Below are 18,439 nucleotides of genomic sequence, written 5' to 3'. Positions count from 1 at the left end.
CTGAGTACGGCGATACCACATGTGTGACACTTTTTTGCAGCCTAACTGCGCTAAGGGGTCCAAAGTCCAATGAGTACCTTTAGGCTTTACAGGGATGCTCAAAATGTAGCACCCCCCACTTGCCAGGACAGTTAACAAACCCCACAAAAGACCCCATTTTGGAAAGAATACACAACAAGGTATTCCATGAGGGGAATGGTGAGGTCATTGAAAATTTTATTTTTTTTCACAAGTTAACGGAAAATGACACTTTGTAAAAAAAAAAAAAAAAAAAAAAAAAAAATTCTGCTTACTTGTGACTAAAACTAAAATCTTCTATGAACTCACCATGCACCTCACAGAATACTTTAGGGTGTCCTCTTTCCAAAGTGGGGTATTTTGTGGAGTCTGTCCTGGCATTTTAGGGTCTCTGCAATCATTACATGTATGGCCAGTATTAGGAGTTTCTGCTATACTCCTTATATTGGGTATACGGGTAATGCACTCTGGGCTGAAAGGAAAAATGAACGGCAAACATACCTTGCTCCACATCAATGGCAGATCTTCCTCCACAACAATGGCAGTGATAACCTCAGGAGAGAGACACACCGTGCCACCCTGCACTCAGGGTGAGCCACCAACTTATGTGACTGGGCCTCAGAACTTTAGTATATGGCATTATGCCTGTAGTATACAGCAATATGCCTGCCAATATAGATGACTCTGTGTGGCATTAAAGTATCATCATAGGCCCAAAGTAAATCACATATAAACCGGGGGTGCCCACACTCAAGGGAAATTCAAACATGCCGTCTTATATCACCAACCCAGCACAGACCAGCAATATCAAGCATAGAAACCGATCCTTCTTCTGACTTTTATGCTTACCTGTTGGTTTGGTTTTCAAGCTTACCTCTCCTCCCCCTGGGACAATGTGCGAAATACCACTGAGTGTGTGCCTACTCCTGTGTCTGGAGTTCCCTAGGTTCTAATAGTGTACTTGCCCGTGGTACCTCTCAAAACACTCCCCTAGGCATAGGCCAAGGCTGGTCAGGACATTTGGGACAATAAAAACTGGTGTCAGTCCTTCTTCTAGCACTGCTGCAGACACGACAACGTTTTCTTTGGATGCGTTGACCTGGGGTACTCGGAAGCTGATAGGCGTAATGCCTTCTATGCAGTCGGCTAGTTGCATTTGAGGGGGGGGGCTGGCACCTCCTGGATACAGGAGGTCCAGAACGATCTGTTCCTGAAATTGAATGAAAGATCCAGTTCTCTCAGCCTTACTGTAGAGAACAAAGCTGTTGTAAACTGCCAATTGAATCAGATAAAAAGACACTTTCTTATACCAGCATCTTGTTTTCCGGGAAATTAAATAGGGCGCTAACCTCTGGTCATTGAAGTCCACCCCTCCCATGTTGACATTATATTCGTGGACGACAAGGGGCTTTGCAATGACCTCAGTTGCCCGTTGAATTTGGACTGTCGTGTCTGTGTGAATGGTGGACAGAAAGTAAACGTCCCTCTTGTCCCTCCATTTCACCGCGAGCAGGTCGTCAGTACGCAAGGCGGCCCTCTGCCCCCGTTCAAGTCTGGTGGTAACGAGCCGTTGGGGGAAGCACTGGCGACTAGGCCGCGCAGTGCCACAGCATCGGATTCCTTCTAACTTTAAGTGCTGATAGAGGGCCACACTTGTGTAATAGTTGTCCACATAAAGATGGTACCCCTTCTGGAACAACGGTGACACCAAGTCCCACACAACCTTTCCACTGCTCCCCAGGTAGTCAGGGCATCCGACCGGCTCCAATTTTGAGTCTTTTCCCTCATAGACCCTAAAACGACATGTGTAGCCTGTGGCCCTTTCACAGAGCTTATACAGTTTCACCCCATACCGGGCGCGCTTGCTTGGGATGTACTGTTTGATGCCAAGGCGCCCTGGTAAAGCGTAAGAGGGACTCGTCTACGCAGATGTTCTGTTCAGGGGTATAAGCATCTGCAAATGTTGATGACAGGTGGTCTATGAGGGGCCGAATTTTGTGGAGCCGGTCATAAGCAGTGTGGTCCTTTTTATGACCGGTTTTGTCGTCATTGAAGTGCAGGAAGCGCAGGATGGACTCAAATCGTGTCCTGGACGGGTACAACGGAACATGATGTACTGGGTTCGTAGACAAATACGACCGCAATACATTCTGTTTCATTAGTCCCAAGTGAAGGATAAGGGCCAAAAAGATTTTAAGTTCGGAAACTTGGACTGGTTTCCACCGGAAAGGCTGGGCATAGCTGCTATCCGGGTTCTCGGTGATGAATTGTGTGGCATTACGGTTGGTCTCAACCACAATTAAGCCCAAGAGAACCTGGGTGATGAACAGCTGCAAAAAGTCTAGGGCCGTTACTAGATGAGCTGTCGCCACCTGGACTCCAGATTGGGCAGTGTAAGGGGGCACTACAGGTGCGACGGAATCAGGGGATTGCCAATCTGGATTTGCCAGCACCTCTGGGAGTCTATGGGTACTACGGGCCCGTCTTCTTCTTGGTGGCTGCGACGGGGGTACTACTGCACGTGCCACCGTACCAGTTTCAACTTCCATGCTGGCGCTCACCACTTCACCAGGGTCTACGGAAGTACTGGTACTAAGTCCAGGAGATGCTGCGCTGCTGGTGCCTGCCTCACCAAGAAAATTCTCATCAGCGCTAGCACCACCCTGCTGCTCTTGAGGCGGATCCTGCGCCACCTGCGGTCTAACGACATGGGGTCTGGTACGCCTGGCTCTAGCCGGGACCAAAACCTCGTCATCACTTTCAGTCAGAGAACCACTGCTTTCCACAGGTTGAAATTCGGACCCGGATGATTCGTCGGCTGAATCTTCCCAAACGCTCTCATCCGACTGGTCCATGTACCTGTATACCTCCTCATCGAAAATCCCCCTTCTTGCCATTGTGGACTGCTAAATTTATGGGGTTTTCCCCCCGAGACTACCCAGAAAAAAAGAGCACCTACCTAGCAAAAGGGAGTATTTGAGAGGTAGAAAGCTGTGGTCACTGAGTTTCGATTAAACCAAAACTGATCTTTACAGCACCACAACTAGTGTACAGTGTTTTTGCAGTGATCAGAAAAAAAAATCTGTCACTACAGTGGGGCGGCTGAACGCAAGTGCGGGCGAACGATCAGGCCTGATCGGGTAAACACTGCGTTTTTAGTGGAGCCTACACTAAGGTGACCCTAATGTACTGCTATAGATCTGTCTGCGATCAGGAATGATCACTAGATACAGTATAGTACCAATGCTGATTAGCGACAGTGATGGCGCTAATTGGCGACTAATCGGTGAATGCGGTGCAGTGGGCTGGGCACTAACTGACCCTAACAAAGGGGCCTAGCTAACTGGCCTAACTGCTAACACTAGTGATACTAAAAAATGTCAGTTTTCACTGATCACTGTTTTTAGATCACTAGGATAGTAACAGGGGGATGATCTGGGGTGGTGGGGGTTTGGAGGTGGTGGCGAGTGGGGTCTCAGAGGCAATCAAACAATCACGGGACAATCAAAGTTGATCACGGGACAATCAAATACAATTACAGTGCAATCGAATCCAATCACAGCACAATCAAATCTGATGCACGCGGAAGGTGGTGGGGGTTTGGGGTTGGTGGGAAGTGGGGTCTCAGAGGCAATCAAACAATCACGGGACAATCAAAGCCGATCACGGGACAATCAAATACAATTACAGCACAATCTAATCCAATCACAGCACAAGCAAATCTGATGCACTCGGAAGTTGGTGGTTGGAGGTGGGGAGGGTGGGGTTGGGGGTGGCGGAAAGTGGGGTCTCAGAAGCAATGAAACAATCACGGGACAATCGAAGCAGATCACAGGACAATCGAAGCAGATCACAGGACAATCGAAGCAGATCACGGGACAATCAAATACAATTGCAGCACAATCGAATACAATCACAGCACAGTCAAATACAATGCACTCGGAAGGTGATTAGGGGAGGTCTGAGGGCGATTTGAGGGGGTGGGGGGTTGATCAGGAGCCTGCACGTGGCAGACTGAGTCCTGATCTGATGAGAGGCAGACACAGGGGGTTACTGATCGAAGATCAGTTAGTGATTGCTAGGGAGGACAGATGTAAACAATGTGCAGGGGATGTAATCAGGAGGGGGGTCTGAGGGCAATCGAGGGTCTGGGCAGGTGATCGGTTGCCCCCGCGGGGCAGTTAGGGTCTGCTCTGATGGGTGGGGGTGCTGAGGGGTGATGGACAGGTGATAGACAGGTGATCAGAGAGGGATCAGGGGGTAAGCTAGCTGTATACAGATGTATACAGTATACAGGGGGGGTAGTCTGGGATGGGGTCTGGGGGTGATCTAAAGGTGGGGGGTGGGTCAGGGGTGATTAGGAGGCAGTTAGGGACCTAATCTAGGGGATAGTGTCGATAGTGACAAGGGGGGGGGGGTTAGAGGGGTGCAAGGGTGCTGGCAGGGGTCTGCTGGGGTGATCAGGGGGGGGGGGGGGTCTGAAGGCTGGGGTGGGAGATCAGGGGGTCTGTGTGGGAAAAAAAATGTGTGGTGTATACTTACTAGTGCTTCCTCCTCACTGGTGGTCTCTGGAACAAAGAGACCACGAGGCGAGGAGGAAGCGTGTATAAAGCAATTTGTTTACCTAACAAAGAGCCTTATACACTTTAATTGGCGGAAATTGTGTATTCCTCCACCCGCCGGCGCTGCTAATTGGCCGGGGGGCTGGAGTCTAAGTGCCCGGCCATCGATCCCCGGCGGAGGATCGCGTCAGGAATGACGCGATCCCTCCGCCCATGCCCCCAAAAGGACCGCCGCCTCTGTGCGTTAGCCGGTCCTTAGGGCTTCCACTTTCCGACCGCCCCTGTGCAGTGGGCAGTCGTTAAGTGGTTAAAGAGAACCCGAGGTGGGAATTACTTTTACTATTGGGGCACAGAGGCTGGTTGTGTGCACTAAGACCAGCCTCTGTTGCCCCATCGTGTGTCTCCATGTCCCCCCTGCTCGCCGCTATACCCCCCGCATTGCTGGCGACACGCAGCGTGTCGCCAGCTCAATGTTTACCTTGCGCTGTCAGTCAGCGCCGCTCCCCCGCCTCCTCCGCATCGGCGCCACCCGCCGCGTCACTTCCCTCCTATCAGCGGGAGGCAAGGGACACGGGCGGGTGCGCCGATGCGGAGGAGGCAGGGGAGCAGCGCTGACTGACAGCGCAAGGTAAACATTGAGCTGGCGACACGCTGCGTGTCGCCAGCAATGCGGGGGGTATAGCGGCGAGCAGGGGGGACATGGAGACACACGATGGGGCAACAGAGGCTGGTCTTAGTGCGCACAACCAGCCTCTGTGCCCCAATAGTAAAAGTAATTCCCACCTCGGGTTCTCTTTAAAGCGTACCTGAGGCTGCAGGTAAGGGTAAAATTAGATACTTGCCTCCATAGTGGAAACTCTGAATAGTCCAGAGGCTTACTGGATCCTCTTACAGGTCATGCTAAACTTATTAGACAAAAACCTAATGAATATCCTTTTTGTCGCAACAATTTCCCTGTAAACAACATCCAGGCTGGGCATGTGCCAGTAAGATCCACTCGTGCCCAGTAGATCAAAGCACTTATGCACACAGGAAAAAGATATGCACAAGAGGGTTTCTGTTGGGCATGTGTGGACATTACTCATGTATACCCAGTTCTGAGGCACTTGTGAATGCCAGGGAGTGTGGTCACAAGAATTGGAGTCGTGTGCAGAAACATTGGCAACAAAGAGGATCTGGAAAGCCTCTGGAACATCCAAAGGCGTCCACTACTGTGGTAAGTATTTAAATTTTACTTTGCCTCCTACTTACAGGTTTTCTTTAAGAAAATAAATAATATTTCTATAGAACTATGAAGAATATAGACGTATGAAGGCTGCCATTGCTAGCTTTATAAATATACCCATTTCCTGCAAGAAATGATGCTCCTCTGATACTTTCTTAATCATGCTCTTGGCACATGGTAATAGATGGGTACTATTCTCTTTTTTTTCCTTATGAGAGAAAATGTTATTAGTCTAAAAAATACAGTACAAGTACATGATTGTATTCACGTTATACAGATGACAATATCTATTTAAAAAGTGCAAGGAACCTAAAAGGACTTATATAAAATCATATAAGTAGTCACAAGCACAAGCAAAACCTAACAAATTGTGCATATACCGCAGTTTTCGGACTATTAAGACACATCTAGGTTTAGAGGTAAAAAAAATCGAGGGGGGGGGGAGGAATACATAGTGCAGGGGCACCTTATAGACCTTTCCCACCCCCCCTCCACCCTTTCCCCCCTACACCAAACTGTCTCTTAGCTATCCTATCTACACTATACTGACCAGCTCCATTACACTAATCCCTGCTGCCCCCACCAGTAATGCTGGGCATACACGGTCCGTTTCTGCCGCTCGATTCTCTCTCGATCGTTTCTGCAGTCGATTCTCTTATATTTCGCTTGTTTTTCTTATCTTTTTCCATTCACTTCTATCAGGAATTGAGCAGCAAAACGATCGAACGGGAGATCGGACATGTTGGAAATTATCTAACCATCTATCTGAGTCAAAAACGAACCGTGTATTCCCAGCATTACACTATACACTACACTACACTAATCCCTGCTGCCCTACCAATTAAGCTACGCAGCAATGCACTACACTAACACCACACTGTACTACACTAACCGTACACTACATTTTAATTCACTAACACTACACTATCACTTCAATACTACACCTAATCCTGCCGCCACACTCCTCTCCCCCTCGCTCCAGCCACTGTAAACGTGATCCTCTTCTCCTGTAGCTGCCGATCACTGCAGCCGCCGGCTGCTATACACATCCGTGTCCTCCGCTCCTTGTGGCCTCCTTCAGTTATTATAAATTGTATATAAATAATGGAATTCAGGGTTTGGAAAATTATGATGATCTAGAATGTGATGACATGATTATATATTATAATAATAACATATACTATGTTCAAGAATAAATGTAAATTGGTCATGAAGAAATAAGACATCCCCTGAAAATAAGCCCTAATGCATCTTTTTGGGAAAAAACAATAGGTGCATGTATGCTTGCTATATGCATACTGCAGCAGCTGTTGCTAGATCTTCTTGATTGAAGAGATGACACCCCCTAAACTTCTGTCTTTGCCATTCTTGTGATTTGTGGCTTCTGGATACACTGCTTAGTCAATTAACTAGGTGGTTTTAAGTTCTACTGCACAATGAAAGCATGATGTGGGCACATGAATCTATTGGGGGATTGTTCTCTGAAGTAAATATGCCAATAGCTACTGGACAGATATGCAAGATAAGTAAAACATTAATGTGACCCCACCTGTGACTTATGACAGTAAGTTAAGTTCTACTTTAAAATACCCCTGAAATGAGAAAGATATGGAGGATGTCATATTTATTTCCTTTTAAACAATACAAGATCTCTTTGGCTTCAGTAGTGTGAGAATCACACACTCGAAACAAGAGCGTGGCTAATCCAGTCAGACTTTAATCAAACACATTATCTGCATGCTTGATCAGGGTCTATGGTTAAAAGTATTGGATACAGAGGTGCAGCGGGACAGCCAGGCAATTTGCATTGCTTAAAAGGAAAACAATTTTTCAGTCTCCATATGTCTCTCACTTCAGGTGTGCTTTAACCAGTTCAGCCTTCAGTCGTTTTCACTTTATGCATCCGAGCAATGTTCACCTCCCATTCATTAGCCTATAACTTTATCACTACTTATTACAATGAACTGATCTATATCTTGTTTTTTCCGCCACCAATTAGACTCTCTTGGGGGGTAATTTTGCTAAGAGCCACTTTACTGTAAATGCATTTTAACAGTAAGAATAAGAAAAAAAATGAAAAAATTCATTATTTGTCAGTTTTCGGCCATTATAGTTTTAAAATAAAACATGCCTCTATAATTAAAACCCACGTATTGTATTTGCCCATTTGTCACGGTTATTTCACCATATAAATTATGTCCCTATCACAATGTATTGCGACAATATTTTATTTGGAAATAAAAGAGCATTTTTTCCGTTTTGCATCCATCACTATTTACAAGCTTATAAAAAAAAAAATAGAGAGAAATATTTCATCTTTACATAGATATTTAAAAAGTTTAGACCCTTAGGTAAATATTTATGTGTTGTTTTTTTTATAGTAAAGTTTTTTTTTTCTTTTATTAAACATTTTATGTGGGCATTTTTGGGAGGGTGGGATATAAATAGTGTTTTATTTGGGGAAATATTTGTGTATTGTAATGTTTTTTTACTTTTACTTGTAGTTTTACTTTTTGGCCACAAGATGTCAATCTTGAGTTTGTTTACATGACGTAGCTTCAGAAAACATAGCTTCAGAAAAAGCGTAGCTTCCGAGAGAAGCTGTCACTTTTTCAGCGGGGGAGAGGAATCAGTGATCGGGCACCATAGCCCGATACATTGATTCCTGGGCTACCGAATCCGCGGCCGGGAGTGCGCGTGCACGATCGGCCGTGGGAGCGCGCGGACGCGCACGTGGCCTCCTGGACGTAGGTACTACGTCCTGGAGGCATAAATGGTTAAAGCTCTCCCAGGTATACAGGTTAAAGAGAAAGGGTACAAACTCTCAGTTACATGTAGAGCACAGGTGTCGAACTCCAGGCCTGGAGGGTCAGATCCATGCCAGTGTTTAGGATGGACTGAGAAAGAGAGGAAGGTGTTCTACCTGATGGACCACACCTTTCCTGATTCAGACCCATCAATTCATTTGAGCTGTGTCAAAAATGTGTGAGGACCTCGGCCCTCGAAGGATCGGTTTGTATCCCCGATGTAGTGTGTGTGGTTGCAATAGAACAGAAAGTATACAAAGTATAGCAACCTAGGCAGAAACTGAAAGGAGTTATCAGACGATTCTAAGGAAAATAAGTGCTACTTACCCGGAGCTTCGTCCAGCCCCAAGCTCTCAGAATGTCCCTTGCTGCAGCTCTGCCATCAGCCGCCGCTTCCTCCCGGTCCCCGGCGATGACGTCAGGCCGACCCGGAGGTCGGCCTGTACTGCACCTGCGCGAGCGGCGCTGTCAATCACGCCATGTGGTTCAGCGTACTGTGCAGGTGCAGTAGTTTTGCACCTGCGCAGTACGCTCCGGGCCACGTGTCGATGATTGACAGCGCCGCTCGCGCAGACGCAGTACCGGCCGACCTCCGGGTCGGCCTGACGTCATCGCCGGGGACCGGGAGGAAGCGGCGGCTGACAGCAGAGCTGCAGCAAGGGACATTCTGGGAGCTTGGGGCTGGATGAAGCTCCGGGTAAGTAGCACTTATTTTCCTTAGAATCATCTGATAACTCCTTTAAGGTACAACTACATATCCAATTTTGATTGGCAGATCACTGACCAATTTTACCACCTCCATGTAGTATAAGGGCCAACAGACTGAATTTTGTGTAGGCAGATTGTGTAGTAAAGCTCTCATAGAACACGGAAGTGGTAAAATTGGCTAATCAAAATTGGATGTGTGTACCAGGCGTAAGACCTGAATATGTGTATAAGCCAAATAGTGGAATGGCAGGACACCCATCCCTGACCTCTCTACAAAATGAATTACCCTGCTTGATCATAGGATGCTTTGGGCTTTTGGTTCCTGAAATGAATTCAGCTGCTGTGTCCCGGCTTATCCTATAGCAATAATTTTATTTGTATGAGGTTTATATAGGTAGCTACATTTCCAGATTTTTTTCAGGAAATTACTCATTTTCAGTTTATTTCTGGTGTTCAGTCTTTTAAAATAAAGCGAATTTGTAAGGCGTCAGTGTATAATCTGCTTGAGCAAACCTCACCCATTGCAGAGTTGTAAAGTAGGTCATCAGGGGCTTTTGTCTCTGGGCACTGTGGAACATTCATCCACTAAAGGTTAAAATCTTGTTATAAAACAAATAGTATTTTTTTCACTAATCAATCACATGGCTTTGATTTTCTTCTGAATTATTCTCAAGTCAGGGAAATAAAACATACATCTGCTTGTGCCTTCTGCAATTTATTCCAGGCAGCAACTTGGTGGTTTAATTAGAAGCGTTATAATACCTCTGCCAGATAGATGGCTTTGCCCATTTCCAAATAATAAGTACCTTAATCCAGAAAGCAGATGGATTAGCACAAGGGTACATTCTCATTTCAGTGCAAATATTAGGCTTTTAATCATCTATTTTACGCAAGACAAAAATATTGAATGCTCCGTTTACTATCCTTAAATATTTAATAATATCAAAAGATTTGTTTTTATGTTTATCATACGAGTATGATTTCTTCTCGGAGCATTAATGTTGTGTTGTAACCTAGAATGTCACTGTTACATTCTGACCTTTTCAGTGATGTCTTATGGCTCATTAAATTAATGAATGATGAGCAGTAGATAAGTATTTTTGTGTGGAAGTTGATGATCTATTTTTGCACAGATTCTACTTCTCTGTCCAACAAATTAATGATTTTCTGTGCTGTGACAAGCTCTATCAAGAGGAAGCTTATAAGGATTGCTCAGTTTGCTGGCCTGAAAAGGAGCCAAATCAGTGCATATCCTAATATCGCCTGTATGGACGCTCTCATTCCTTTCAGTGGTAGAGCAATGAGGCTGGCATTTAATCAGTGGTTCAGCTTCCAGGTAACTGCAGCCTGCAAATGGTCTGAAAAGAATCCCATGAGAACAGGGCTTAATCTGACTTCTCCAAAATAACAAATTTTAGCACACCATATGGTCATGGCAAAACATATTGGCACCCTTGCATTTGTCAGAAAACGCACCACTTTTCCCAGAAAGTTGTTGCAATTACAATTGCTTTGATAAAGTCATGTTTATTTATCTACTTTGTACTGGAAGAACACAAAGAAGAGACTTAAATGCAAGGTTACCCATATTTTTTGCCATGACTGTATGTGAAAAGTGCCTCAGACACTTTAAGGTATTTCTCTATACTTTAAAGGACCACTATTGCGAAAAATTGAAAATACATGTAAACACATACGAATAAGTAGTACGTTTCTTCCAGAGTAAAATGAGCCATGAATTATTTTTAACCTATGTTCCTGTCACTTACCGTAGGTAGTAGAAATCTGACAGAACAGACAGGTTTTGGACGAGTCCATCTCTTCATGGGGGATTCTCAGCATGGTCTTAATTCTTTATAAAGACACTCCCTGAAAAGGATTTTATATAAAGATGCTGGCCAGCTTCCCTGCTCGCTGCACACTCTTTTGACAGTTGGTCGGAGCAACTGCCATTCACTAAGTGCTTTTGAAAATAAAGAAAACCCTGAGAATCCCCCATGAAGAGATGACATAGTCTAAAATTTGTTGGTTCTGTCCGATTTATACTACCTGCTGTAAGTGACAGCAACGTGGGAGAAAAGTAATTTATGGCTCGTTTTACTCTGCAAGAAATGTGTTTCTTATTAGTATGTGTTTAGATGTATTTGAAATTTTATGATTTTTGTGATAGTGGTCCTTTAAATGCAAGCTACTTTGCGTGTATTTTTTTTTATGTTGCCTCCAGAATTTGGTTGAATAACTGAAAACTATATCACATTACGCAGATTGAGTACTAAGCAAGTGCTAGTGTTTCCGGTGCATACAATTTAGAAACCTGTAGCCTTCCGAACAGTGTGTGAGAGAGAGTTTAGCAAAGATTGGTTTCACAAATATCCAGTCACACTTCAGTTCGCTAAAGTCAAAAAAGCTAACGGCTAAAAAGTAATTATGTCTTGTCACCATTGGTTGCTATACCATACAAGTAAATTGTTTTTCACAGTCTCAGTTTTATCTTTATTTTTAATTATTTAATAGAGTGGAAAGGGGTAAGAACCTATGGCAGATTGTTACTGCTGTCTGAACATCCATTGGGCGAGAATCCTTTGCACTTCCTGTCCCAGTGACATTGATGGATTTTGAATGGGACTAATTCTGTATGAGCCCATGACTTCCCAAGAAAAACATTGTGGCATAGGTGTGGACTGAGAAAACGCAAGGGAGACACAAACCAGGAGCCAATAGTGCAGTCAAAACACCAAAATATGTAAGAAGCAAGAGCATATTGCACAAATTTCAGGTTGCAGTAATGATACAATCAACGCAATAGAGAAAGTCTCAGTGCTGCAACCCAAATTATGCAGGACCAAGGAGTCAACCAGTCCACACATGTATCCACTAAAGGTTTAAATTTTCAAGCCAAAGAAAAGGGAAGACTGGGCCTCGACTTGGATTTGGGCTGATAGGCCAATTTATTAATGCTACAGTATCAATTGGTCAATTGGTCCAAATTCAGGTTGAGACTCAGTCTTTTCTTCTTTTTGACTTGTAATTAGACAACCACCAAGGCTTGAAGAGGATTTCCCACCCCTTTACAGGTTTGCGAGGATTCCCTAAAAATACAACCTCCCAACAGAGGTGTAAACAATTATATTGGTGGGTGGAGGTGCCCAAATTAATAAAACAATTAAAAAACTTCCAATCATTTATTGCACACTGTGTGCAATACATTATTGAAAGAATACAAAGTCATACTGGCTATTTTGAGATCTTCAGGAGAGGTAAGCCAACCATACCTCTCCTTTCTAAAGTGTTTTTTCATTGTTTCATTATTTTAGGTGCCTCCACCCACCAGTATCATTGTGGGATTGGGTGGTTGGTCAGTGAGATGCAAATCATTTTGAGTTGATGCACATTTTATGGTACTTTTATGAAAATGTATGCAGCTTGAAAATGGACCAAATGCAGCAGTATGTGTTTGGTCCATAATCAAGCCTGCATACATTTATTATAAAATGTGAATTACCGCTTGCCATACCCAGTGTGGGAAAATAATAAAGCCTGACTGATCTCTTTCCTATTCCATGAAAAAGCTAGTCTTTTCTTTGCTGCTTCGGTATCTGTTGTAGAGGTTTGCCCTGCTTTCATTCTGGAGGATATGCAAATTTCTACCCAGTGGTGTCACAGACAGCAATAAACCACCAGGCAACTTTCTCACCCTCTTCCTTTCTTGCCCTCACTTTTTTTTAACTTATTTAACTGTCTATACATCAGCAAAATTCTTGTATAATGATAGCACTGAGATATTCAACTGCAATGTAGGGTGGGTGAGAGATTTGTAAATCTGGGCTGAGAATGGCGGATCAATGGTGTTTTCATGGGCACTGCTTAGTGAAGAATAAGTGTTCACTACCGTGTCTAATTTTTTTCTAAACTAAAGCAAGGGCAAAGTAATATTTACAGAAGAAGAATAGTGATAAATGCAGAAAGTAAATAAAAGCAGAAAAGGCAGACTAGTGTATAATTTTTTATTTTTTTTTATATACATTTTAATCCATTTTTCTACACACGTACTACCTTTCGCTTCCTTTACTGTTTGTGCAATTACTAGCAAATGTGTGCCCATTTGCAAGACACCAAGAGCTTATTTCGTTTTGGTATGCTGAACAGTTTGCGCTTGGCACAGAGCCCATCCAGCTACAATTCCAAATGAAGGGCTTAGCAGAGTCTTTACTGAATGGGAGAACAGTATCAGTCTGCAGCTAAATGTTTCATTGCTTTCCTAGCTTCTTGGCTGCATTTCTGAGCCCCCTCAATTCCTCAGTTGTTATCTTTTCACACAGCTGGTCTACAGCCTGAACAGCAGAAAGATGTAAGGAAGTAGGCCAAGACTTGGTATGGCCATTAGGTGGATCAGTACTGTGGAGGCCTGCTGATTAACTCTCTCCTACCCACTGTAGAATCAAGTGTATCCCAGATTCCCAAATAACTATTGCATATCAATAGGAGCCTAAACTACAATCTATTCTCTGATGTGCATTCATGTCATTCTAAATTCTACAGTCTAAAAAAGTTTTTGGCGTGGATAAAGAAAATAGAAATTTCTATTATCTGCCGGGATGCTGTCAAAGTATTTTACAGTCCTATCATTTTCATTTTGAATCTATTGTAGAGGCTATGGCCTCTCTTTATATTAACTAGTTTGATGTGAAGGCAGCTCATTCCCATGTGGACTATAAATTGAGACATTTATCTACATCATTCTAGCTTGGCAACATGATTGGTTTCTATAGTTGTGTGTACTGCATGTGCTAAATAGCCAGCATATGCTTTGATGCTTCTACTACAGGCATTAAGAAATATATGCAAGCTTTACAGTTTCATTGCTCAGAGACTACATGGCGTTCATCAGCCTTTTTAAATAATGTAGGAAGCTTCTGACATATTAAAGTAATCTTGCAATTAAAAAAAACAATTTCTAATAAGACTGAACGCTGAGCCCAAATGCCCTTTAGGCTACATTCACACTGAGGAGTTGCAGTACATTTCAGTGGGCAGTTAAATCGCATTGTTAACATAATGCAATTATATTGTAATGTTGCATTCACATCGGCATGTTAGCAGTGCTCTATGACAGAATCTGTCAGAATATCACAAAGCATGCTGCACGGTACTGAACAACGTGCGAGCTTACTGTTGCAATGACGCATACTTTTCATAAACTGTATCTGTTGGCTCGCACATGTAATGCACACAATTACTTTTCCTCTCCACTGCATTGTGATTCTGTTTTTACAGGGTACGCAACAAAACACCCCACTGTGATACTAACCTTATCGTCAAAGTTCATGGGCTATGCAGATTTAAGGGAGTTAAAGAGGAACGCTAGTGAAAATAATGTAATGAATAAAAGTGCTTAATTTTTACCATAATTGTGTATAAATGATTTAGTCAGTGTTTGCCCATTGTAAAATCTTTCCTCTCCCTGATTTACATTCTGACATCATATGGTGACGTTTTATTGCTGGCAGGTGATGTCAGTGGAAGTAGCTGCTGCTTGCTTTTTTTGGTAGTTGGAAACAGATGTTATTTCCCACAATGCAACAAGGCTTCCACAGTGTGATATCAGCACCCTGGTCCTGACATCACACTGTGGGAGGGGTTTCACCACAATATCAACCATACAGAGCCCCCTGATGAGCTGTTTGAGAAAAGGAAAATATTTCTCATGGGAAAAGGGGGGTATCAGCTACTGATTAGGATGAAGTTCAATCCTTGGTCATGGTTTCTCGTTAAGGCTAAGTGAGTTGGCAATGAATGCGAGAGATGGTTGTTGTCTGTAAAGGACAAGGGGGAAAAAGGAAGGGGAGTGGGAGAGCGCACTCAATAGACAATTTGAGAAAACTGGTTAGCCAACCGTGGAATAATCTCACCTGAGATTCTTGCCGATTAGCCCATATGGGTTGGTCGGCTGAAGAGCTTTTGTCCCACTCAGAACCGGGGACCAGGTCTTTCCAGCGATCTTCCTCCACAAGATGTACTGGCACATATGCTCCTCCGTCCACTAAACTTCAGTCCTGGATCAGATGTATTTCCACTCCTCACCTGCTGTTTATTAGAATAAATACTTTTAACTACACTACACGGCAGCTGCCTTTTATCCTTTCTACCACGCACCTGCTTGTCAGCTCACAAACCTCCCTCCAGCTGCCTGCTGCTTGCTTGTGCGAGACACGCAGAGCAGAGTGGAGTTTCTCTTAGCCATTACCCCTCACACAAACTGAGCCATCTCCTGGCTCCAAGAGCTCCTGCAGCCTGTGGCTCACAAGTGTAAAGCATACAGAGCAGCGTGGAGTAATCTAGGCACAAACTTGGTTCCTCCTGCACATCCAAGACACCTCTGTGCAGACACTCCTATGCATAAATGCAGCCGCCTATAGCGGTAGGTAGCATTTGCGAGGAGTGGAAATACATCTGATCCAGGACTGATGTTTAGTGGACGGAGGAGTATATGTGCCAGTACATCTTGTAGAGGAAGATCGCTGGAAAGACCTGGTCCCTGGTTCTGAGTGGGACAGAAGCTCTTCAGCCGACCAACCCGTATGGGCTAATCGGCAAGAATCTCAGTTGAGATTATTCCACGGTTGGCTATCCAGTTTTCTCAAGTTGTCTATTGAGTGCCCTCTCCCCTTCCTTTTCCCCCTTTTCCTTTACAGATATCTTCACCACCTAGAGTGGCTTTTAAAGGAGCAGCACCAACTAACATACTTTGCCTATACTTTACATCGGTATTGCCAAGATCGCTCCCTCTGTCAAATACAGAGTTTAAACAACCCTTTCTTCCTCAGAGATGGTTGTTGGGGGTGGAGGTGAACTGTAAAACAGTTTGAATGATATAAATGTGTATAGGACAGAAACTGGGGATTGGTTAGATAGATGAGCAGAGTGAGAGCTACATTGTCCTGAAACCTTTTACCAGAGTTAAAGACAAACTCCACCTATCACCAGGTGGCAGAACAGGGGGAGATGAGTTCAGGTATGTCCCTTCTAACTTTGAAGCATTCATTGTTGTGTCCACTGGACAGGATGTGCCAATGGCATTTCCTCTTTGATGCTTTGACTAGTCCATTTAAATAAATGAGTACAGGACCCTATGGATTTCTGTAATAGAGCTACTAAATAACCTGAAAGGATGCCACAAACAGTGTGGTGAATGCAACTGCAGGGTTCTACATCTTGTGAGTGTTACCCTTACCTGGGTGAAGCAGCAGCAGGGGTGTGATATGCAAGAACTACAGAAAAAGGTGAGGTGGCAAACTATTAAAGGAGAAGGCGCAACAGAAGCAGTGAGCAGTAGTGTATAGGTCAGTGCAGTGTATGCAATTCAGTGAGATAAGGGTAGAAGCCACTTGTTAAAAACCTTAGGAGCGCGGCAGCAGAACCCAATAAAAATCTGTGTTGCAGAGCACAGCATAGGCTACCTAGAGATGAGGTAACCTGAAGCTCCAGAGCCAGTAATCAGTTCAAAGGCTGATTCTTGTCCACCCTGCTCCTTGGCCCTTCAGACAACAGATAGACTATGTAGAGTTGGGTAGTATTTCATAGTACACAAGGTATGATCACACGTATGTTGTGTATGTATCAGGGAAAGTACTATCTGTTCCGTTATTTCTGCTTCAGTAAATGTGATGGTGTGTCACATTCACTGAGAAAGTCACCTAGACACTCGTATATTGCAAGATCTTCATGTTGTAGAGCTGACTGAAACCTTATAGAAACTATTTCTTTTTGCTTTTGTGGTATTAGATACTATTGCAATGTACTTGAGGGAAACCAAATTGTCATTGTTTAAAGATCTTAGCAAAATATTGCATAGTTGCTGGCTATATATTAGTAGCATTGCTTTTTACTTGTCAGCATTGGTAATATAAGTATTTATCTCCTTTATTAGAACACAGAGGACCTTCATCAGGTTCAAACTCTGCTAGACAGAGCCCAGCCCCTCAGCATCGAGCTATGGGTCAAGCGCAACCAAATTATGGCACATTAGAGAGGTAAGGAAATGCCATGCTGTATTCCTACTTATTTGTTTGTTTAAATACACTGATGTGGATGCTATTGACCATAGGCCATACTGATTATTTTGTGTATCTATACCATGCTACTCTGCTCCTGTACATATACAGACTGTGAAAAAGTAGGTCCTCTAAAATGCATCATTGACAAACTGAAGAGACACGAAACTGCAGAATTAGCTCTGAAATCTACAATTTAATTAAAAACAGAAAACCAAATGCTTTAGCATCCTTTCTCAAAAGATGACATAAGTCTTGCTTGTGCTAGTTTTACCCCACATTTTTGTGTAACCTGTTTTTCTATTTTCAGAAATGTGCTGGATGCAGATGGCAACAAAGGAGACCCCTCTGCCCCATACAGATTCTTATGGTCTGATCACAAACCTGATGCTGCACACACTTTGCCTTCAGGAGGTCGGCACTCACAGGTATGTACGGGCATACTAACTTAGTCATTCTTATGTCTCATGTTTGTTAGGGCTGTGTCAGTTGCACATAGATTTGTGATGGCAATAAATCTATCACACAGCTGTTGATAATTTTTGCTAGCGATTTCATGCAAGTATTGCATTGCAGCTGCTTTACAAGTTTCTGCTTGCGTGGCATAGTAGAAACTCCTCTGGATAAAATTAGTAGAGACCATGCTGCTACTGTAGTTGCTACTACAATTCTGTGTGTGTTAGTCTTCTACAGTTTTGTTTTTCATCTGCTTTGTGGTGCTGAGCAGAATACTTGCTTTGTAAGCCATCCATGAGACTGATTCCATATAAGCCACTATTGAGTCAACAAATAGAGTATTCAGGTTTTGCACCACAGTATCTCTGGTCTGGTGTGTATGGTTTATTTATTATACATATCCAATTGTTTATGCATCACAAGAAGTTTTGTATATGGCAACACTTGATCTTCTTTTAATATGTTTTTTATGGATATGTCCTGAGGAAACTTTGATGTATTTGTTGAATCCACAGTGGTTTATGTGGTCTCAATTTCTTGGATAGCTTAGTTTTGTGACAATTACATAAGGAGACTTGTAGTTCACTGGAAGTAGAAGTGAGTAATTGCAAG

The 18,439-nt window shown here is 43.5% G+C and overlaps 1 protein-coding gene across 5 annotated transcripts in view; it reads left to right on the top strand.

The window, feature by feature from the left end:
* The window catches only part of MAGI3 (membrane associated guanylate kinase, WW and PDZ domain containing 3), a 506,679-nt gene that overhangs the window by 450,078 nt on the left and 38,162 nt on the right, over positions 1-18,439 (top strand). For all 5 annotated transcript variants that reach the window (XM_068269718.1, XM_068269717.1, XM_068269716.1 and 2 more), the window contains 2 exons: positions 17,248-17,350; positions 17,682-17,799. In XM_068269718.1, coding sequence (XP_068125819.1) covers positions 17,248-17,350; positions 17,682-17,799 — 221 coding nt within the window. The remainder of the gene's footprint in view (positions 1-17,247; positions 17,351-17,681; positions 17,800-18,439) is intronic.

The sequence above is a fragment of the Hyperolius riggenbachi genome, chromosome 2, assembly GCF_040937935.1.
Source record: "Hyperolius riggenbachi isolate aHypRig1 chromosome 2, aHypRig1.pri, whole genome shotgun sequence".
NCBI lineage: Eukaryota > Metazoa > Chordata > Amphibia > Anura > Hyperoliidae > Hyperolius > Hyperolius riggenbachi.
This window is presented reverse-complemented; position numbering and strand designations above follow the sequence as displayed.